The sequence below is a fragment of the Phocoena sinus genome, chromosome 1 (genome assembly GCF_008692025.1).
Source record: "Phocoena sinus isolate mPhoSin1 chromosome 1, mPhoSin1.pri, whole genome shotgun sequence".
In the NCBI taxonomy this organism is placed as follows: domain Eukaryota; kingdom Metazoa; phylum Chordata; class Mammalia; order Artiodactyla; family Phocoenidae; genus Phocoena; species Phocoena sinus.
In genome coordinates, this window is record NC_045763.1 from 46,644,654 (window position 1) to 46,668,060 (window position 23,407).

General features: G+C 40.6%; 1 protein-coding gene across 1 annotated transcript in view; it reads right to left on the minus strand.

The window, feature by feature from the left end:
* The window catches only part of USP24 (ubiquitin specific peptidase 24), a 150,196-nt gene extending 127,044 nt beyond the window's left edge, over window positions 1-23,152 (minus strand). The window contains 1 exon segment of the mRNA XM_032626396.1: window positions 22,587-23,152. Within this exon segment, the coding sequence (XP_032482287.1) occupies window positions 22,587-22,910 (324 nt within the window). The 5' untranslated portion in view covers window positions 22,911-23,152.
* Window positions 23,153-23,407: the final 255 nt, after the last annotated feature.

The following is a 23,407-nucleotide window of genomic DNA, read 5'->3' on the forward strand; positions in this document are numbered from 1 at the left end:
TGAGTTCAGCAAGGTTGCAAATAAAATATCAATATCTAAAATTCAACTGTATTTCTATATACTAACAATGAACAATCTTAAAATAAAATTAAGAGCAACTAAGCCCATCTGCCACAACTACTGAGCCTGCGCTCGAGAGCCTGCAAGCCACAACTATTGAGCCCACGCGCCACAACTACTGAAGCCCGCACGCCTAGAGCCCGTGCTCCGCAACAAGAGAAGCCACGACAATGAGGAGCCCGCGCACCACAACGAAGAGGAGTCCCTGCTCGCCGCAACTAGAGAAAGCCCGTGTGCAGCAACAAGGACCCAACACAGCCAGAAATAAAAACAAACAAATAAATAAATAAATTTATTTTAAAAATAAATAAATAAAATGGTGCAGCCTCTTTGCAAGACAATTTGGCAGTTCCTCAAAAGTTAATCATAGTTACTGTAGGACATAGCAATGCTATTTGCAGATACACCTATGAGATACACCAAGAGAAATATATTTCCACATAAAAGCTTGTACATGTGTTCACAGCAGCATTGTTTTTAATAAGTCAAAAAGTGGTAAAAACCCAAAGGTTCATCAAAACTGATGGATGAATATAGTATATCCATACAGTGGAATATTTTTTAGCCCTAAAAATGAACGAAATACTGATTCATGCTACAACATAAATGAACTTCAAAAACATTATGCTAAGTGAAAGAAGCCAGACATAAAAGGCAACGTATTATATGGTTCCATTTATATGAAATATCTAGAATAAGCAATCCACAGACATAAAGAGTAGATTAGTGGCTGCCAGAGGATGGGAAGAGGGAGAAAAGGACAGTGACTGTTAAAAACACATGGAAGCTTTCTTTCGGGGGTGATACGAAAATATTCTAAAATTAAGGAGTGGTGATGGCTGCACAACTATGAATGAACACTTTAAAAGGGTAAACTTCAGGGCATGTGAATTATATCTCAATAAAACTGCTATTTTAAAAACTTCATTAACAAATATGAGTTCAAAGATTATAGTTATTAAACATAAGTGAGTATAAAATCTTGTATCAAAGAATTTCAAAACACAGAGTTGTACCTAATGATCTATGATAAAAATGATATATATGCGCAGTAGTCAGTTTTTAAACAGAAATTTAAAAAATAATATATTTGAGACCTAAAAGCTCATGTTGCCTCCTAAGCAGTTAACATTCTTGGTCTTGAAAAGGGGGGGAACACACATGGTGTACATTAGGGTTAACAAATGATAACACAGCAGCGTTACATTTTGAGGAGGGTACTACCAACACAAAAGAGATAGGGAATCACAAGAGAGCAGGAAATAGTGACATGAACCCATATTTAGGTCGGTTTAATATTCTGAGTCATCATTTTGAGTAGAGCCCGTCCTTGGCAAAAATTACATATTGAGCAAGAGAACACATGCAAAGCTGCTCAGAATCGTCCTATTGCAAAATAGCTCCCAATAGACATAAGGTATAATAAGGCTTTTAATAAGAACTTTGGAAGGTAATATACTATTTTCTCATTAGATGCCAAATCCAACTGATACCCAAGTAACCGTTAACAACCAATGATTCTAAATTGATGAGAAATACACTTATCAAAAGCTCACCATGTTCCAGACAAGGTACTTGGCGTTGGTGACAGAGATACAGACACAATTCTTGTCTTTAGAGTACAGGACAACGTGAACAAAGAGAAGGGATGGATCCAAGCCAGGCTGTGGGTGATGCTGTGCATGCATGCGAACAGTTGAAGTTTAAGGGAAACAGTGTTACAGGCAGAGGGTTACGGAGGGAACTGGAATTACTTTATTTTTCAAGTATATTAAGTAATAAACCGTCAACATTTTCAGGTTTTTTGACTATTTGAGGCAATGTCTTTTTATTATGACAGTCTACCAATTTCATTTAAAATTTAAAGATACGTAAGTTTTGAAAATATTTTACAATATTTATGTAAATTTAGCATGTTAGAGATGCACAATTCTGTCACTAAGGCAGAAGAGAAATGAGCTCACAGACAATTCTTGAATGTCACTTTTAACCTGAAAAATTTCTAGTAACACTGAATCCTGTGTATTCGGTCAACCAAGAAAAATAATAAATGAGTTAATGTCCTAAATTATGACTCCTGAATTAGCCATTTTAAGATTAGAATCAAAACAATTGCTGGAAACATAATTTAGGCTAGTTCCTAAATAAGTAATTTTATTTATGCTCATAAATACAAATTAAAATATAAACAAGACCTCTGCAACTCCCATAATATTGGTTAATGTCATAAACATGCTAGGAATTCATATAGTTGTGATTATAACTTCATTATTGGCAAATTGTTCAGAATAAGGCTTACTGTTTGCTCATAAAAGAGCTTAGTACTTTTAATTATTGGAAATAAAGTTTTTCATGGAATTGATAAATGCTGTCACTATATAGTGTAAATCTACCTCCTCAGAGTTTAGCAAAGATCTTTAGATTTAACATCTAAATTATTTTGACAAAAATATTTTTCTGTATGAAAACTTCTATATTTACAATTAGACGTGTTCATGTATGTCACTACCCATATCTAGAAATCTGCCTGTTTGAAAAATGCAGATGAACCAACATAAATACAGTACAGGCAATAACTTAATTGAGGGCTGAGTACACAAAACAGTATCACTTACTTAGCCCTTGCAACTGGGCTTTAAAATATTACTGCATAAGCTTTTAAGTTAATAACAGAATTTTACTATTTACTTAGAAAACTACCTTCAAGTTTAAAAAAAGACAACAAACCCTTTGCTCTTGAACTCAATAAGGACATATTAAAATTTAAGCCTTCTTTGTTTAAAGAAGTGAAACCTACTGGAGTAAATACTGCCTGTGAGTTAAGAGAGAAACTCTGCTCCTGTCTGCCCACTAACTCAACAAATATAGATAAAGAAAACTTAAGACATAGAAGATTGCCAATACTGCTTAAAGTTTATGTTAAAACTAAATTAGATTACTGAATTATTTTATTAGCCAACAATGTACTCAAAAGAGCTTCCCAATGTTTGATTAATGTACAGAAAAATGAAGATACCAAACTGATGCCAAATCATTTCTCCATGATTTTTAAAAATGCATTTGTCTATTACCTAAAACAAACCATTAGCACCATGTATGTCAAGTGCTTAAGGAAAAACATGAAAACATGAACATTTTGATTCCAAGTCACTAACTTACAACTTTCTAATGAAACTTGAGATCTTGAGATTGTCAGTCTTATTTATTTAATATTTTTCAAGCAATTCAGAGATAGTTATATGCAGATCTAATATGCCTTCTGTTACTTCAGACTAGATAAAATGATTCCTAAAATACTGCTTACTGAAAAAAGAGATGATGGACAAGTGCAGGCAGTCCCCAAGTCACTAACACACTGTGTCTCAAGTCTGTTGCCAAGTTGTTTTCTTGGAATTCATTTTCATCCCATGTTATAAGTCGCAGAGAATTTAACTTTTCTACAAAAGTTGACATTTCTCATGGCCCCTTCTTTCATAACCCTTGGTGTTTATTCACTATATAGAAACAAGGTTTTCATGAGAAATTGTTGTCTTCGAATTCAAAGGTGGTATCTTACACATAGGATTTATCCTTTCATTTAGATTTGAGGTCTGAGACTTACAGATCATTGATCTCAGGAACAAAAAAATTGGTAGCTGAAGGTGGACCTTCGGTTTTAATAAACAGCAGGAAAAAGGAGAGAGATGGTAAAAGGGGATTTAGATATCTGCAGAGAAAAATGAGTGAGAGGCAAAAGTAGAACATATCTACTGAGTACTTAGCTACTTTGTGTCAGGAATGGTGCCCAACCCCATGAGGCAAGAACTGTCATCTTTCTTTTTTAGATGGGCAAAACTGAGGCTCAAATAAGACAAGTTACTCAAATCACATTTCTCATGGTCTCTTGCCTAACGCTAATAGTCATTCATGGATTCAGAATGGGATGAGAATTCAAGTCAAGTTTCTCCAAATCTCAGGTTCTAGATTAAGCACCCCTGGAGGTATTCCAATTCCTCCTAAAACTGGTAGGATGACACAGTCCCTAAAATCACCACTCCAGAATGGAGGTAAATTGTTTGTTATTAAAAAAACAACCAAACAAAAAATTTATATAATGTCCCCTAAACCAAGAGTTGAGAAGGTAAGAGATGATTGATTATCAACTCTTTTTCTCCCAAAGCACTTGTATTTCTTAATCCACTGATATTCCTAAAGTTCTAGATAAGGGGTTTTCTAGGAGAAGCAAGTACATTTTATTCTTAATTTTGTTGAAATTTCCTTTACTATATATTCCCAAATGACAGATCTAAATGTTGATTCTGTCACCACCACTTGCTTGATGTATGACCTTGAATAAGCTTCTCAACTTCCCTATGTGCCATAGTTTTCTCAACAAAAAATAGAGAACAGTGCCTGGTTTGCAGGATTATTACGCAAATGGGACAGCATCCACGTAGAGGGGCCAACCACAGCAAACAGGCACATCATACCCCGTAGCCCAGACCTCTCTTCAAGCTTCAGATGAGTGTTTCTGCATCCCTGCCAGACTCTTCAACCTCTGCAAAGAACTCAGTGTTCTTCTGCTTCACATTTGTTTCTTTTCTACTATCCCTAATCTCTGAAACTTTGTGTCATCTTCCCAACCAGTCAGTCACCATACCACAGTGATTCTACCTCAGAAATTTCTTCTCAGTAGTCTCTCCTAGCCGTCCACCCCCTTAATTAAGGCCCTCGCTGCACGTTCCTTAGACTGCAGCCGACACGCATAAATGACTGCTGTTCCTGCCACCATTCTATCCCCACTCTTGTGTCCGCTCCAAAATGCCACAGTGATCTTTCTTTACAAAACAAAAACTAAACCAAACCAAAAACAGGAATCTGATCCCACCACTTACTTGCTCAGAAACTTCCTTTAGCTCCCAGCTGCCAGTAAGTGCCTAGAAAGTAAAAGCAAGTCTCCAGCACTGGCATGCAAAGCTCTTTACCACCTGACCACAGCCTACAAAGAGATCTTCATCTGCCACTTTCCCAAACCCTTCTGCTCTAACCACACCAAACTCCTCAGACCCCTGAGTACACAGGCCTTGTTGTGAAGCCATGCTACCTCTATGTTCTTTCCTCTGCCGAGAATGCTTAAAATGCTCTTTTTCAACCCAATAAATTAGCACTTTGCCTTTGCTACAGACTGAATGTTTGTGTCCCCACAAAGTTCATATGCCAAAACACAGTCCCTGCTATGACAGTATTTGAAGGTGGGGCCTTTGGGAAGTGAGCAAGTCATCAGAGCTCTGCTCTTATCAAAGAGACCACAGAGCACCCCCTTGTCCCTTCCTTCCACCATGTGAGGTTAGAGCAAGAAGACAGCCGTCTATGAACCTGGAAGCAGGTCCTCAACAGACACCAAATCTGCCAGCACCTTGATCCTGGACCTCCCAGCCTACAGAGCTATGAGAAATTAATTTCTGTTGTTTATAAGCCACCCATTCTGTGGTATTTTATTATATTACCCTGAATAGACTAAGACAGTCTTTAAAATCAGTTCAAGTATCCTCTCTTTAACAAATTTTTCAAGATTCCTCCAAGCAATGTAAAGTATTCTGTCTTCTGTTTTTATACTGAATTCCCATTCAGTATTATCCAGAAGCTGTGAATACATCAATGGATAAGACAAACACATTCTGTCTTTGAAGCTTTGAGATACACTGCCTATCAGAAAAGACAATTAAATAAGAGATTATAATTTCTTGTAAGGAGCTTGTTACAATAACAGTATTATGCAAGTGTGTAAGAAGGGGAAACCATGGAATGTTATTCAGCCTTAAAATGGAAGAAAATCCTGTCACATGCTACAACGTGAATGAACCTTGAAGACGTTGTGCTATTCCACTTATGAGGTATCTGAAGTAGTCAAATTCATAGAAACAGAAAGAATGGTGGTTACCAGGAGCTGGGGGTAGGGGAAAAAAGGGGAACTGTAGTTTAATGAGTACAGAATTTCAGTTTTACCAGATGAAAAAGTTCTGGAGATCTGTTTCACAAAAGGTAACTATATGTAACACTACTGAACTGTATACTCGAAAATGGCTAAGATGGTAGATTTTATGTTTTGTGTTTTTAACCACATGCAATTTAAAAAAAAAGAAAAAAAAAAGAATAAGAAGGGGACCCAGCCTACCATGGTCAAAGGTAGCCTACAAATGAAATGACATTTAGGCTGAGACCTAAGTAAGCATCCAGCTTCTTCAGCCTCGAGCACACGGTAATGCTCAGTCCTCACCTGACCCCGCCCACCAGCAACCTTTAACTCAGCTGAGGGACCCATGGCCCCGAAACACCTCCTCCATGTGGCTTCCAGGACAAAGCCCCTGCCTGGCTCCTCTCTCTTCACTAGCCACTCCTCGCTCTCCTCTGCTGGTTCTCCTTGCCACCTCAGTCCCTAAACACTGCAGTACCGAGGAACCCAGTCCTCAGAACTCTTCTTTACTTCAGACACACACACATTCCCTTGGCGATCTCACGGAGTCACATCTAGCGCAGTGTTTCTCAACCTTGTTTTCATGATCACACCTTCGAGGAGCCTTTTAAACATTTTTTTTTTCTCAATCATCCCATCTCCATTTATTAAATACTAAAGAATAAGATTGTGTTGGCTAGGGTTGAGCTTTGGAGCCAACCACTGTAATATCTAAGATTTTCTTCACCCATCAGGAAGCAATTTTTGGCCCTTTGGAGTGCTGTTGGCCCTGCTGAGAATGCACAGGCTAATGGTCTTCAATACCATCTCCGAGCTGAAGGCGCTCACAGTTTAGATCCAGCATGGACCTCTTCCCTAGGCTCCAGGCATCTATCTGACTCCCTGTCTGACATCTCCACCAGGGTATTTAATAGGCATCTTAAATAAACACATCCAAAAACAAACTCTGGATCTTTCCCATAAGATCACATTACCTCCCTGTTCAGAACCCTCAACGCTTGCCTTCCTCATTCTGACAAAAAGGCCATTTCAGTTGCCTACAAGGCTCTGGTGAGGAGCTGCCCTCTCCACCTCTGAACCTCATTTTAAAAAGCAGCCCTGTGACACCTACCCCCTAGTCCAGCATGCTCTCTGCCCCATTCCCTGCTTAATTTTTTTCTATAGCACTCATCATTCTCCATTTGACTTAATTGTTTGCTGTCTGTCTTCCCTCAGCCAGAATATAAGCTCCACCAGGGCAGAATTTTTGTTTTGTCTGTTGCACTATCTCCAACAGTCCTTGATACAGAGTAGGTGTTCGGTAGATATTTGGTGGATGAATGAATGAATGTTAAGCACCTAATAAATACTTAGGAAATGAAAGAGAAGGGGAAGGGATTCTAGGCCTACAGAACTGTATGTGTGAGAGTCTGCCACCAAAGAGAGAGTGTGGCATACTTAAAGCACTTTCTTCTATCTCCATAACAACAAATACTGCGTTGTATTAAACTTGATCTATTCACAGGTTTGGTGCACTAACTGGATTGTGTTACTGAACAAGCTGTGTCTAACTCTCCACTCTACCGCCAGTGGCTAAACCTTTGGTGATACTTAAATCCCTTCCACATCCCCGGAAATATCCCAGAGCTTCTGCCTAAACAGGTCTAGGAACCAGGAGCCTATGACATTTTGAGACTGCCTGTTCCTTTTTAGCACAGATAAAAGTTCAACTGAAATCTTGCTCCATGTAATTTTAACTAATGCCTACCTGACCACAGTCCGATGGGATATATTATTTTCCTTGACCCTTCATTTCCTCACTTTTGAAAAGGACACTGCCATTTGTTTGCTTATAACTACAAAGGGGTTTTGTGAGTACTAAATAAGATAATGTATGTGAGAATGCTCTGTAAACTCAAACATCATATAAATAAAGTAAAGAGCTGTTACGGTTATCCAAACTGCTTTTAAAAGGTTATTTTGCACACATTTTAACCTATAGGAACAAAACTCCACTGAAAGCACTTTTATATTTCTCTTTTAGAAAGATACTCCATCTTCTTCTAGCAATATGCTCTAATTCATCTCAATCCTTACAGGCATCAAGAAATTCATCAGGCTTAACAAAAAAGGTTCAAAGTGAAGAAACGGAGGATGAAGGCAGGGAGAATGAAAGGGAGTGAAAGTCAGGCATTGTATGTTTTGTGTGTGGAAAGAACACAGAACTGAGGGTCAGGACACATGGATTTACTTCCCTGGTGGCGCAGTGGTTGAGAGTCGCCTGCCGATGCACGGGACACGGGTTTGTGCCCCAGTCCGGGAGGATCCCACATGCCGCAGAGTGGCTAGGCCCATGAGCTATGGCCCCTGAGCCTGCGTGTCCGGAGCCTGTGCTCCGCAACGGGAGAGGCCACAGCGGTGAGAGGCCCGCGTAGCGCAAAAAAAAAAAAAAAAAAAAAAAAAAAAAAGACACATGGATTTAAGCCCACCACTAGCTGTATGATTTTAGACCAGGGTTTCTTATCCTCAGCACTACTGACATTTTTGGCTGGATAATTCTTTGTTGAGAGGAGCTGTTCTGTGCATTGTGAAATGTTTGGCAGCATCGCTGGCCTCTACCCACTATGTGCCAGTAGTACCCCTCTAGTTGTGACAACCAAAAAGGTCTCCAGACATTACCAAATGTCTCCAGGGGCAAAATCGCCCCTGGTTGGGAACCACTGTTTTAGATAAGACTTGATAACTTCATATTTTAGTTTCATCTATAAAATGAAAATGCTTACCTATAGGTTTAAGACCCCACTTTGGCTCTAAAAGTGCTAAAATTCTATAAAAGATCAGAATAAAGATGATTGAATGTGCAGTCTTATTAAAGAGGAGCAACTTATGTCATGAAAGAAGTTAATATTTTTGTTCAGTTTTCCTTATTACCTTAATAGACAATGATAAAACTTTCCTGTGCATTTAAAATGATTCAATTATAAAATCTTTTAAAAATACAATATGAGAACTGGGTTACTTTCAAAAATGTCAGTATCAAAAGACTAAAGAGATGTAAAGACTATTCTAGAATTTACATTAAAGGGATATGATAACCAAATGCAATGCATAATTTTTGATTCAATCCTGCATTTTTTTTCAACTCAATGATGCATTTGAAGTGCTTAATATATGGCCTAATACTTTATTACATGATTTTTTTTTTTTTTGGCTGCGCTGGGTCTTCATTGCTGCCCATGGGCTTTCTCTAGTTGTGGTGAGCGGGGGCTACTCTTTGTTACAATGTGTGGACTTTTCATTGCGGTGGCTTCTCTTATTGCAGAGCATGGGCTCTACGCTCACGGGCTTCAGTAGTTGAAGCACTCGGGCTCAGTAGTTGGGGCTCAGTAGTTGTGGCACACGGGCTTAGTTGCTTAGTGGGATCTTCCCGGACCAGGGCTCGAACCCATGTCCCCTGCATTAGCAGGGGGATTCTTAACCACTGTGCCACCAGGGAAGTCCCTACATGATTTTTAAAAGGTTATATTACATTTATAGTTATTATAAAGTATCTGCTATATTCTCCCTGTTGTACAATATTATCCTTGTAGCTTATTTTATACCTAACAGTTTGTACCTCTTAATTCCCTACCCCTATATTGCCCCTCCCCCGTCTCCTCTCCTCACTGGTAACCACTAGTTTGTTCTCTACTTTTTCTGTGAGTCTACTTCTTTTTTGTTATATTCACTACTTTGTTGTATTTTTTGGATTCCACATATAAGCGATATCATACAGTGTTTGTCTTTCTGTCTGACTTATTTCACTTAGCATAATGCCATCCAAGTCTATCCATGTTGCTGCAATTGGCAAAATTTCGTTCTTTTTTATGGCTAAGTAGTATTCCTTTGTGTATGTATGTGTGTGTGTGTATATATATATATATATATATATATCACATCTTCTTTATTCATTCATGTGTTGATGGACACTCAGGTTGCTTCCATACCTTGGCAATTGTAAGTAATGTTGCTATCAACACTGGGATGCATGTATCTTTCCAAATTAGTGTTTTGTTTTTTTCAGATATATACCCAGGAGTGGAATTGTTGGGTCATATGGTAGTTCTATTTTTAGTTTTTTGAGAAACCTCCATACTATTTTCCACAGTGGCTGCACCAATTTACATTCCCACCAACAGTGTACGAGGGTTCCCTTTTCTCCACATCCTCGCCAGAGTTTGTTATTTGTATTCTTTTTTTTTTTTGCAGTACGCCGGCCTCTCACTGTTGTGGCTTTTCCCGCTGCGGAGCACAGGCTCCGGACGCGCAGGCTCAGCGGCCATGGCTCACGGGCCCAGCCGCTCCGCGGCATGTGGGATCCTCCCGGACCAGGGCACGAACCCGTGTCCCCTGCATCGGCAGGCGGACTCTCAACCACTGTGCCACCAGGAAAGCCCCAGGACCTGGAATATTTTAAGGCTGATTTTTTTTTTTTAATGTATCTTCTAAGAGTTAATCAACACATGCTGTTTTATTTCTGTATTCATTAAAATATATAATTATATATTAAAATATATAATTATATATTAAAATATATAATATATATATATATATAATTAAGGCAAGTGTCATATTTTTAGAGTATTAATACCTTTCCAAGGTATCATTCAAAATGTTTGATTTCAAACCTACAATTGATACGTAGAGAACAAAAAGGCAGTTCTAAGAAAGTAAAAGATATACAAATTAGGCATATATTATTTCAAAAGATTTATATACTGACTATTAAGCTTATTTTTAAATACCCAGTACCCATGTGCAACTATGGATAGACTCAGGCAGGGGGTCACTAATCCTTGTCAGGTTTACAACGATGCTAAGTAGACAGACGGACACAGCACCTTCACAAATGACAGCACTTGTTCAACCTTCCTCTCCTCAACCCTCACCACCTTTTATAAACCTGTCAACAGCTGCTGACATTAGAAAGTGCTGAATGAGAAAGCAAGGTAAACAAGATAAACACCTTCAAGGGGGAAAAAAATGAATCAAATGTCACCTTTGCCCCCTTAACTGAAACTAGTATCTAACAAAGGAAATGGTGATGATTAAAATACAGCAAGTTTATGAGGAAGGATATACTAAAGATAATCTACAGTAAAAGACTTCCTCATGTCAGAAAGACAGTGTGGTAAACTACACAAAACACTTCTTGAGAAGGAGAAGGCTAGTTCCCTTCCTGACTTTGCTAATGATCCAAGAGTCGAGGTCCTCATCCCTAAACCGACGAGATTTAAAGATCCCAGTGGGGGCTTCCCTGGTGGCGCAGTGGTTGAGAGTCCGCCTGCCGATGCAGGGGACACGGGTTCGTGCCCTGGTCTGGGAAGATCCCACATGCCGCGGAGCGGCTAGGCCCGTGAGCCATGGCCGTTGAGCCTGCGGGTCCAGAGCCTGTGCTCCGCGACGGGAGAGACCACAACAGTGAGAGGCCCGCGTAACGCAAAAAAAAAAAAAAAAAAAAAAAACAGATACATAAAGATCCCAATGGTCCCTTCCAGCTTTGAAACAAATCTTCAATTTTAATCCTGAAATTTACAACTTTTAGTAATGTTTACTGGAATAGGGAGAGGAGAGGACAGGAAATATTCTCAGTTCTACAGATGACTTTTCTGTTTTATGAAGTGTAAGGTATTCTTGATATTTCTCTCCTGTATTATAACCACTGTGAACTGGGTGAATCCAAGGTAACTCAGCATTGATTCTGGTCTTTGATCTTCCTTAACAAATGCCTGGAATTCTTTTACCACAGACCTGTTTTATACTCCAAGCATAAAAACCTCAAAGTAATAAAAAGCAAACAGGACTCGCTTGTTATTCTCTACAGATGTCAGTATATATGTACACATATCATGAACCAATTGTTTTTTATGGTACAAATGTTATATTACACAAACATTTTTTGCCTGGTGTAACTTCAACACCAAGAATACTGATTGCTTAATAGACAACTGACATTTTCTCAAAAACAAATATGATATATAAACTTGTGAAATACAGAATGATCTGTTGCTACTGTAACTCACCAGAACATTTCAAATGAAGCCGCCGTCATGAGAAGGAAATCTTACAAAATGGAAATGACTAACATCTTACAAGTGTTACAGTATTTTAGTAAAGACAGTTCACTCCAACATAACTACACACACACACACACACACAATATTGATAATACACTAAGGATTCCTAACGTTATTAATAGCAGACAGGTTTTTCATTTAGAGTTACTGTTACTGCCACCATCGCTAAGTCTTTCTAAAATCAACATTCCTCCAGCTTTAAAACAGCCTTTTTGGGGGGTATTATCAACAATCATAAGCGATTTTTAGACTAAAAAAGACCCATTCCTAGGGCAATTTCTCTTTTCTGGGAAAAAAATACATATTCATGATTTTAGGACAAAAAGTAATGACAGTTGAAATAATTAGCATCATTCTTAAAAGAGATACTAGTTGAGAGAATCATTAACCTACTAATATTAAACATTCAACAAGTAAATAAATACAAATTCTGTACATTCCATGGCACTAAAGAAATATCACTTGAAAAAACAGTATCACTTGCTTTCCTGGCAATGGATACCACTATAGATCAAATTACATCACAAAAAAATTCTTGAGGCACTACTCAAATGCTTTTGATAGATCTAATCTCTTCACACTCAACCCACAACTCTTCAAGGCCTTAATTTTCTGAATTATAACATTCTAATCTATTGGACATAGAGCATAGGAAATCCATCAGCCTTGAAACTAGAACAGAGAAGGAACTATGTGTGATTGGTTCACCACTGTATTCCCAGCATCTAGCTCAGTGCCTAGCACACAGTCAATGCTCAATAAAAACCTACTGAATGAAGGTATGTTTAAGTGTTTTGTTAAATGGGCTATTAACTGTCTGGCTGCTCTGACATTTTTGGTGTAATGCCTGTTTTTATCATTGGAATTTGATTTGTATCATTATTTAATGTAAATCTAGAGTTTTTCTTGTGAGAACTCTTTATTTTCCATTTAATAAAAATACTGGAAATAGCAGTCTCGCCCTCTTAAAAATAAATGTGTAAATACACATGAAAGAGTACATTAAGGTATGCAAATGACAGAAAAAGTGAAGTGAGTGGAATGTTTCTTGAAAACAGCAGATAAGATTGAGTCTGGAGCCCAGCAACAGCCCAACAATCATGAGTAACAGTGTTACAGGTCACAGAAAAGAGAGGTGACAAGTGAAGGCCTTGTTGGCCAGGTGTGCATCTCTATTCCATCCCTTTGGCAAAGCAAAACAAAACAAAACAGAAAAACTGTGCTCTAAAGACAGCTGTTTCCAAAACACAGTCATAGATCTTGGATAGTCTTTAAATGCTGTCAGGTAACCTAAAAGCCAATCCAAACACACCGGAGTCATAGATAAGAAAAGTCCTAAAAACAGTCAACAAGGCAAAATGCTCTGAGATATTAGGCAAGGGCGGGGGGGGGGGGGGGGGGGGGGGGGCATGAAGAAAAGGAGAAAGGCAGGAAAAGCAACTAAACAGAAGCTCCATTAAAGCTCACGACGTGACTCAAAATTGAAAAGTCCTGCTGAACCACATCTTCCAAGCCAGTTTTCTTACAACTAGAACTAATTAGAACCTATCTAATAAGTAGATAATCAAATATAAAATCTAGATTTTTTTAAAATGTTCCCAATTATATGTTAGGAAGCAGTATACTTTTTTCTGTATTTCAGTTAGATAAAACACGAATTAAATCTTTCTATATTTAATTTTCCTCAGTAGCAAAGTTTTAAAATAATTTTGGAGTTTAGGCAAAATTTTCCTAAGAATCATGAAATACTTTAGTCTATTTTTTTAAGCTATTTTTATTTTTAATGGTTTTGGTTCGTCTTCATTTAATAAAGTTTATATACTTTTCAAAATTCAGAAAAAAGAAAGAGAATTACCTGTATGTCCTATCACCCAAAAATAACAGCATTAGTGTTTTAGCACCAGTTTATTTAAAAAACCAAGTGTGTATATTTATATGTGCTGTTTTCTGAAAGGCCTCATAGCTTTAAATTTCTTAAAGAGGTGAAAGAATGAAAAAATTTAACCACAGATCTAGTGCCCATTTCATAGGTGAGAAAACTGAGGCTCAGAAAGGCAAACTGACTTGCCCAATACTATAGCTGGCAATCAACAGAACCCTGAAGAGAAATGTACAGTCTCCCAAGTTCCTGGTTCAATACTCTTTCAAATACCATTTGACTTTTTATTTCACTTAAGGTGTTCTTGCCATCCATTCATTTAGTTATCTATCCAATCGTGAGCCAGGGGTCCTAAGACACAGAGAGAGAAAGAAATAATCCTGCTCCTCAAGTCCGATGGAAACAGATACATATATGTAAACACATCTCTTTATTAACTAAAACATCATCACTGCTTTACTTGGTGTACATACAGAATGCAGTGGGAGAATGTGGCCGTGTGAGACAAGTGTGCCTTGAGGAGGAATGGCATTTGAGGTAATCTTGAAGAATGAATCCATGTTAGCCAGGCAGATGGATATTGGGGTTCGGGGGTGAGAGTGAGGGAACAGATGGCCCCTGAACTGCAAGGGAGAGCATGGCACTGGAACGCAGGAGGTAAGACGGGATGGATAAGTATGGAGACCTTGAAAGAAAGTTTAGATCTTACCTACAGGAAATAAGGAACCACCAAACTTTTTTTTTTTTTTTTTTTTTGCAGTACGCGAGCCTCTCACTGTTGTGGCCTCTCCCGTTGCAGAGCACAGGCTCTGGACGCGCAGGCTCAGCGGCCATGGCTCACGGGCCCAGCTGCTCCGCGGCATGTGGGATCCTCCTGGACTGGGGCACGAACCCGTGTCCCCTGCATCGGCAGGCAGACTCTCAACCACTGCGCCACCAGGGAAGCCCCACCAAACATTTTTAAGCGAGGTATCCCATAACTAAAATTTGCATTTTACAAAGATCATTCTGGCACCAGTGAGTGGCACAGAGAAACAGTAAGAAAAGCACATGAATAAAACCAAAGCAGTAACAGAGGAAATAGACAAAAGGGGCAGGAGAGATGTTTAGGGTTAGAATTAACAGGCTATTTGATAAGAAGAGAGAGTAAGGAGTCTAGAATAAATTAAATATTTGACAGATGGTGTTGCCATGGGCAGTAGGAAATACCTTTATATTTTTTAGGATCTGAAATTTATTTTAAATTGCTACCAAAATGCTACGCTGTAGGCTTCTAACTATGTTTCACAAAGCAATTCAATTTTCAACAAAAATTGCCAATATAAGAGAAATGGAAAGGGGAAAAAAAGCCAAAAAATGCTGACCTGTTTATGAAAAGCTAGATTCTAAAAGAACACAAAGCAGAAGTTGAAAAGCCTTGGCGACAGAATGTCTGACAAACAAATCTTTCTGGAAAAGATTTTGATTTCAGAAACCATTTTGGAAGCCTACTGATAAAGAATGTATCATATTTACTTTTTTTAAATAAAGTATTTCTAACATAAACATCTTAAACCTAAGTGAAAGCAAATCAAATGCTGTCAACTGAATTTTACAATGCATATAACTGACTAAGACACTACAGGAAAGAGAACTGTGTGCTAGAACTTAAGAAGTGAAAAGACTTTGGTGGGCACCTAGGGTATTACTTATTTCTAAGAAGAAAAATAAAATCTTCAACTTAGCTCTAGAAAAAGATTCCACACACCTCTGCTTCATGGCTAAAGCATTTCAATTTCTGGAAAGATTATGAGAATGAAATATCAACTTAATTGTGTTAGCTCTTTTCTTCAGAATAAAAATAAACCAAATCTACTGTCACCTACTACTAACATGAGCTTAACAAAAAAATTTTACAACTCAACTGTGACTGAAAAATATTTCAACACTGAATAATAAAAATTCCTATGATAACAATGAGAATGAGAAATACAAACTTAAAAAAGAAACTAAAACTCCCTAGAAGGAAGGCGAGAAAAAAACATCTACTCTAGGGGCTTCCCTGGTGGCACAGTGGTTGAGAATCTGACTGCTAATGCAGGGGACACGGGTTCGAGCCCTGGTCTGGGAGGATCCCACATGCCGCGGAGCATCTAGGCCCGTAAGCCACAACTACTGAGCCTGCGAGTCTGGAGCCTGTGCTCCGCAACAAGAGAGGCCACAATAGTGAGAGGCCCGCGCACCGCAATGAAGAGTGGCCCCCACTTGCCACAACTAGAGAAAGCCCTCGCACAGAAATGAAGATGCAACACAGCAAAAAAAAATTTTTTTTAAATCTACTGTTGAAAATGAAGCACAACCTACATAACAATGCCTCCACAATGTAGAAGTCTCAGGCTGAAATGTCCCTTGTATCTGAATTTTCCAGGTACCTGAAAGCTTATTTCTTTAATGTGTCCAACTTTCTTCTTCTTCCTTTTTTTTTTTAAATGAAAAACTTGGTAAAGTGTATTACACATTCCTGACCTTTCTTAAACAGAACATACTGTAACCTTTTCTTGAGCGTGGCATCAGTAAAAACAGCCTCTCAGGGGCATGTAGCACATAAAGCTGTTTCACATCGCCCTATACAAACGGGTGAGCCTGCTTTGTTTTTAAAGTTTTCCTGTCCCCTCCTTTACCCCTGGGCTACTTGTCACTTCTCACTACTGTCAAATGCATTTGCCTCCAACAGCTCATCACCTCACGTTTGGACTACTACAAAACACTTCTAATTGGATAGGAAACCTAATATTAAAACTTACTTGAACTATGTTTTTTAAAAAACAAGCTAAAACACGGATGAAATGCATGATCTTGAGTGCATTAAATGTATGGGGGTGTTTTGAAATGTTTTAATCTTATGTATTTTACTTCTTACTTCTCTCTGGTGTTCCAAATAAGAAAAATTTCCTGGAAAACTGAACTCCAGACGTGAAAAGTATTAGTGAACTAAATCTTTCTAAATATAATAGTTCTATTAAAAGTAAAAATTTTTCATGTTTGCACTCAAATTCAAATAAAATCAACATTATATGATATTTGAGCAGTAAGTACAAAGATGTGTAGTACACCGATGTCTGCTATTTGGGTCGTATTACAGTTGAAACTCTTTCCTCAAATTGTTAAAACATTACAACATTTACTTCTCTAATATTGTAATTGGTTTCAAATTTTAAGCTAACAGCATTATTATGTTGTATAAAGTTGTCACTACCTACTATGATTTCACTAGAATACACACTCACTGACACACAAGAGATACTTCCTTCATGCCAAATTACATTCATTCTAATAGCAAATGGTCAGGTAATTACAAGGTGAGAACCAACTGTCAGATGAACTCATAAGCTTCATTCGCAAAGGAGATACATGTATACTAGATTATAAAGAAATTCTTATTTCAAAATTAATCTTTCAGATTCCCTATTTTTCATTTACTTTCAACTGATTTTTGGAATTATTTTTTAACTCTAAAACTTTAGATTCCACTTTTTCTAATTTAACAAATCACAGTAAATCAGAAACCACGAGTCATGTATTCAAATCACAAATAATAACTGAAATTTACTTATTTGATATTTACTCTATATCAAATGAGCTAGGATTGTGTATTTTAGGGGAAAAGGGGCATGAATTTTAATATAAACCTTAATATACCATATAACATATTACATACTGTATATATAATGTATTATAACTTTAATTCATGTATAACTACCCACTTAATACCAAAAGGAAAAAAGGAGGCAGAAATGAGTTAAAGAGTTACAAAGTAATGTGATTTATATATACTCTAGCAGGACCAACTTTGGGGCTCTTAACAAAGTAGCAATGAAATCTTGCAAACACTCCTGACAAAATACTTCCAGAAAGACTATCCACAATACCACAGGAACAAAACAAGCAGTTCACAATATTGGTGAGATCACAGCATTAAATGTCACTTCTAGGAATATTAATTATCACAGAACTAGACAATGAGGAAGGTATTTCTAGCTGTTAATTAAAAACTCCTTGCAAAAACATTCCATTTTAGGGACTTCCCTGGTGGCGCAGTGATTAAGAATCTGCCTGCCAATGCAAGGGCCATGGGTTCGATCCCTGGTCTGGGAAGATCCCACATGCCATGGAGCAGCTAAGCGCATACACCACAACTACTGAGCCTGTGCTCTAGAGCCCACAAGCCACAACTACTGAAGCCCGTGCTCCGCAACAAGAGACGCCACCACAATGAGAAGTCCATGCACCACAACGAAAAGTAGCCCCACTCGCCACAACTGGAGAAAGCCTGCGTGTAGCAATGAAGATCCAACACAGCCATAAATAAATAAATAAATTTATTTTTAAAAATTCCATTTTTGTATTTTCTAAAGACAAAAGAAGGAGACTTAATAACAAATAAGGTATATTTCACAACTGTTAAATTTTAAAAGGTGCCTACAACAGTTCCTGGTTCTAAATTCTACTAACTCTCCGGACAGGATCACAATTCTTAAAGGACCAACTCTCTCCCAGCTCTGTGGAGGGCAGAACCAGGGCGCATGCCCTGAGTAGTGGCCAGGGGGGTTGACAGCCATATAAGAAACACTGAAGAATTCTGACAGTGGGGGTGTTAAACATCTGGATATTTACAGCAGCTGTGAGATATCATTCTCTAATAATAGAACAGACTCCTACCTGTCGTGGAAAGGGTTTGAAGTAATGCTATTCAAAATCAAAACTGGATAACTTTTCAAAGTCCCGTCCAGACCCAGAGACCAAGAATTACATATACGTCTACATCCAACAATACTAATAACAACCAAACACAACTTTCTGCAAAGCGATACCTTTACTTCACTGGGGGATATTTAAAAAGTGGCTTTCTGTGCAGTTTTATGTGTTCTGCTAGATATCTGGGTCTTTTTTATCTGCATTCTCCTTGCTGCTACTGAACCAGAAGTTAACGCCTTTTACTTTCCAAATTTTAATTTTTAAACCAAATACTAATTATAGCATGGGCCCAAATTACTAAACTGGTTTACCTAACTACATGACCGTGGGCAGTCATTTCCTGCAAAATGAGTGGCTTGCACTAAGATCCACCAGAATGTAACCTTCACGTTCTGTTCAGCATGCTATTCCCAGCCCCAGGACCTGGAAGGCATCAAATGTTTACCAAATAAGAGGATCATTCCTGTCCCCAAATGACAAATATAAAATAAATGTAATCATTTTTCTTTTTTAACAATTAGATTTTAATCCGTATATTCCCAAACGTTTTTAAGAGGACACTGAAACTGAAATTTCCTATGGGGCAAATAGAAATTTATATATTTTCAAACAAGGTACTAATTTTTTAGAAGTAAAACAAGTAGATTACACAAGAGCTGGCAATCTTCACACTGTTTATTATACTTCCCTTTGCTTCAACCCATTACTGTGTCCTGTCCCCTTTTCATTTGAAAGGCAGGCCGCTGGTAGGGAGAAAGTACACTGGACTTGCAGTGCATGGGCCTGGGGTCTAGTCCCATCTCTTCCATTAACTAGCTCTACAGGGAGACGTCACTTCCCCTTTGGGGCCTGCAAGGTTGCACTTGTAAAACAAGGGAGCCAAACTAATCATTAATTTCTAAAGTCTTCTGCTTTAAAAATCGATGATTCTCCTTTCATTCTACCCATTATCCTAATCCTAATGCCTTGATTCAGCAATTGCCAGCCACATCATTCCTAGACTTGTCTAGGAGCCTCCAAATTTGTCTCTTTCCCTCTTTATTTTTCCTTATCTTAAAATGAATTCAATCCTAAAACCATGAGTTGAGCAGAATGAAAAGCACACTGTCTGAAGTCAGAGAGAACAGGTTCAAATCCAGACTTTGCCACTAGCCAAGCACAGCTCTAAAATGGTGATCTTATTAGCTATCTCACTGGGGATTAAATAAAATGTATAAAGCACCTAACATAGTGCCTGACACACTGTAGATGCTCAACAATGTTTAGCACTTCTCCCTATTTCCCAAGATCAAATGCCTCAGGTTCCCACTGTCTACAGCAAGGATGACCAACAAGGTGCACAGGTGGCATGCAAGAAGATTTGCAAAACTACAGAGGCAAAAACGGGGTTAAACATTCTCACCAGGCTCCTGTGTGCCAGGAAAGTGTCTCCCTGTATCCTTGCCAATACTCTTCCAGGTAAAGCAGCCTAAGTAACCAGCCCCTAGTGAACTCTCAAAATTAAATGGTGCAGCCAAATCCACAGGTCAAGAGGAAATGAAAACTTGACAGGATTCTTCAGAAAGTCATAGATTCTCTGGATTTTACATTAAAGCAAACTCCTCAGCCTGTCATTCATGTGCAAAGAAGCCAGTCCCAATTCTTAGTATTTAAATGTACAGGCAGTACAACTAATGTTAAAGTACCACCAAGCATTATAATTTATTTTGATTTTGCAATTCTAGGAAATTAAAAGGTGTGACAAAAGCAAAAAAGAGTATAATTTTTCACAAAATGAGGATACACTGAACTATGTAGGGCCATACAAGCATCTTCAGAATAAGCAATGACTTTCTTCTTGATTTCAAAACTGGGTCAAAACTAGAAGGAAGGGGGCTTCCTTGGTGGTGCAGTGGTTAAGAATCCTCCTGCCAAAGCAGGGGACACCGGTTCGATCCCTGGTCCAGGAAGATCCCACATGCCGGGGAACAACTAAGCCCGTGTACCACAACTGCTAAGCCTGCGCTCTAGAGCCCGTGAGGCACAACTACTGAGCACATGTACCACAACTACTGAAGCCCACATGCCTAGAGCCCGTGCTCTGCAACAAGAGAAGCCACCGCAACGAGAAGCCCACGCACGGCAACAAAGAGTAGCCCCCGTTCACCACAACTAGAGAAGGCCGGCGCGCAGCAATGAAGACCAAACGCAGCCAAAAATAAATAAATTTATAAAACAAAAACAAAAAAACTAGAAGGAACAAGGAGAGAAGTGATGGGGACTTGCAAAGAGAAGCTCATTTCTTAAAGTGACTTAGGTACATTTAAATATATGGGAATTTTTCCCCAGACTAGGACTAATTACAACCTTTACTGCCAATGTCAATGATCTAGCTGAGTTACTAGGGCAATCAACCAAGTGTGTGGAAGTCTGGAAACCAAAGAGATCTTGCAAAGAAATCTGGCTTTTTGAAGTGCCACCTTCTTTCCCAAAATACTTCAGCCCAAGAAACTGCTGCAAAAGAATATAACTAAAAGGATAGAACATTATTTACGAAAAAATTCTATCAGGAGGCTTAGCTTCATTAAGAATTTTCCAAATTCACATCTCTACTAAAAAACCCAAACCACTAGAGTAGGCCAACCCGCTCTACTGGACCCTTGAAATGTACCAAGCAGTGAATCTGACCAAAACTCCTACCAGGAGCTGCCATTTTTCTGCAAAGTAATTATTCACAAGCACTGTTGCTTCTGGTTGATGCTTTTTAAAAAATCAGGTAAAGTCTGTTTTCTCCCCCCATGTTCTTTGCTCACATCCCTAACTAAAACAAAAAGGAATCGTCTCCACCCAGATTTGAGATTTCTGACCAAAGCCATTCGCCTAGACGGCCCTCTTTCTCCTTAACAGACTTCTCCAGTCCCCTTATCTCCCGCCCTGTCCCTGTCCCTCTACACAGCACCCTAAGTATTGCTCCAATCCCTTTCTCCAGTCTAGCTTTCCCTCATTTCTGACTTAATAACTGACCAGTACTCTGCTTACCCAGACTTGGTCCCAGCTTCATCCTCCAACTCCAGCCCCATCACTGCCTAGCCCCTCCTCAGCTTTGACTCCTGCCCTGGCCTCTTATCTCTAACCTCTCTCAGTCTAATCCCCGTGGCTTTAATATCTAACCTTATCAACGACGCCCCCACCAAGACTTTACTGCAGCTGAGCCCCTTCCCCACTTCCTATCAATTCCTGTCATTCCTGGCCTCTGCCCAGTCCCTCTTCGTTTTAGACCCTGACCAATCTCCTCTCTTTCTGGTCCTTGGCTAAAACCCAAACCCCATTCCTAACCTCATTCCTGACCCTAGCAAAGCCGCTACTCTGGCTGGCCCATCCTACTTTTTCTCTGACTCTGAACCTGGTGCCTCCCCACTCCTTCACTGAAACCCTGGGCCGCGAAATCTCGGGCCCTCGCCTAATCTCCTAGGACCCCATTTCTCACCCCCGATACAAGCGTCCTCCCCATCACACACTCCAGGTCAATGTGTCTGGCTCTCCCCACCTCGGATGCCAGCCTTGGGCCCTTCTCCCCATCCCCGACCCGGGCCTGCCCCGTTAGTGAGCTCAGCTCAAAGCCCAGAGACCCCCTACTCACGCTGCCGCGCAGCCCTGTCCTGCAGCCCTTATTCCCATTCAGCCCCTCCCCATGGGCCCTTCTCCCCACTTGACCCCAGTCTGGTGACCTCCATCCCGACGAGCCCGGTGTTCCATTCCCCCTCTCTCCGTGCCTCCCCCGCCTCACAAGCCCTCCGCACTCCAAGCCCAGTGGGGTGTGTCCCCTCCCCAGGGAACTCCAGCCCGCTGGCCTCTCCCGCGGGGGTCATGGGTCGCCCCTCCTCACCTCGGCGTCCACCACCTCGTGGTAGGCGGGCGGGGGGTCGAAGCCGCCGCCGCCTCCGGTGCTGCCGCCGCGGGAAGGGCCTCCGCCGCCGCCGTCACCGCCGCCGTCGCCCCGCGAGCCCCCGCCGGGCCCGGGGCTGGGGCCGCCGCCGCTGTCCATGGGCTCGTAGCCGCCGTAGTCGAGGCCCGGCCGCTCGTTGGTAAGCAGCGCCACGGCCTCGTTGATGTCGTTCTTGGCCAGGCGCAGGGCCTTGCGGATGGTGGCAGGGTCCGAGAAGCCCATGCACAACAGCGTGGTCATGTGCTGCTCCTCCTCCGATTCCATGGTTCGGGCCTCCGGGCCGCGCCAGCCGGCGGGCTGCGAAGCTGCGGGTCCGGGGCCTGGCGGGCCGCGCGGCGCTGCCTCCGCGCCGTCCCCGCGCCCGGGCGGGCCCCTGCACTCCTGCGCTGCGCGCTCCGCGGCCGCCGGGCCAGGGTGGGCGCGGGGGTGGGCGCCCCGAGCCGAGCGACGGCGGTGGAGGGTTCAGGCGCTGCGGCGGCCCGGCCCAGCCCTGCGCGCCGCCATGTTGGCCTCCTCCTCAGCCTCCGCCTCCTCCGGCCCGCGGGGCCGCGCCTCCGCTCCCGGAAGCCGCACGAGAGGCCGCGGGGCCCGCCGGTCAGGGGTGAGGGTTGGGGGGTGATTTTTCTTTCTTTCCTTCTTTCTTTTTTTAATAGAGGCGGTAAGGAATGGGCTGCGCCGCGGAGCGTCTCTACGGTGAAAGGGACGCCGTAAGGCCCAGGCGGAGGCGAGGGAGGGTTTTTCGCCGTCGCCGCGGCCGCCCG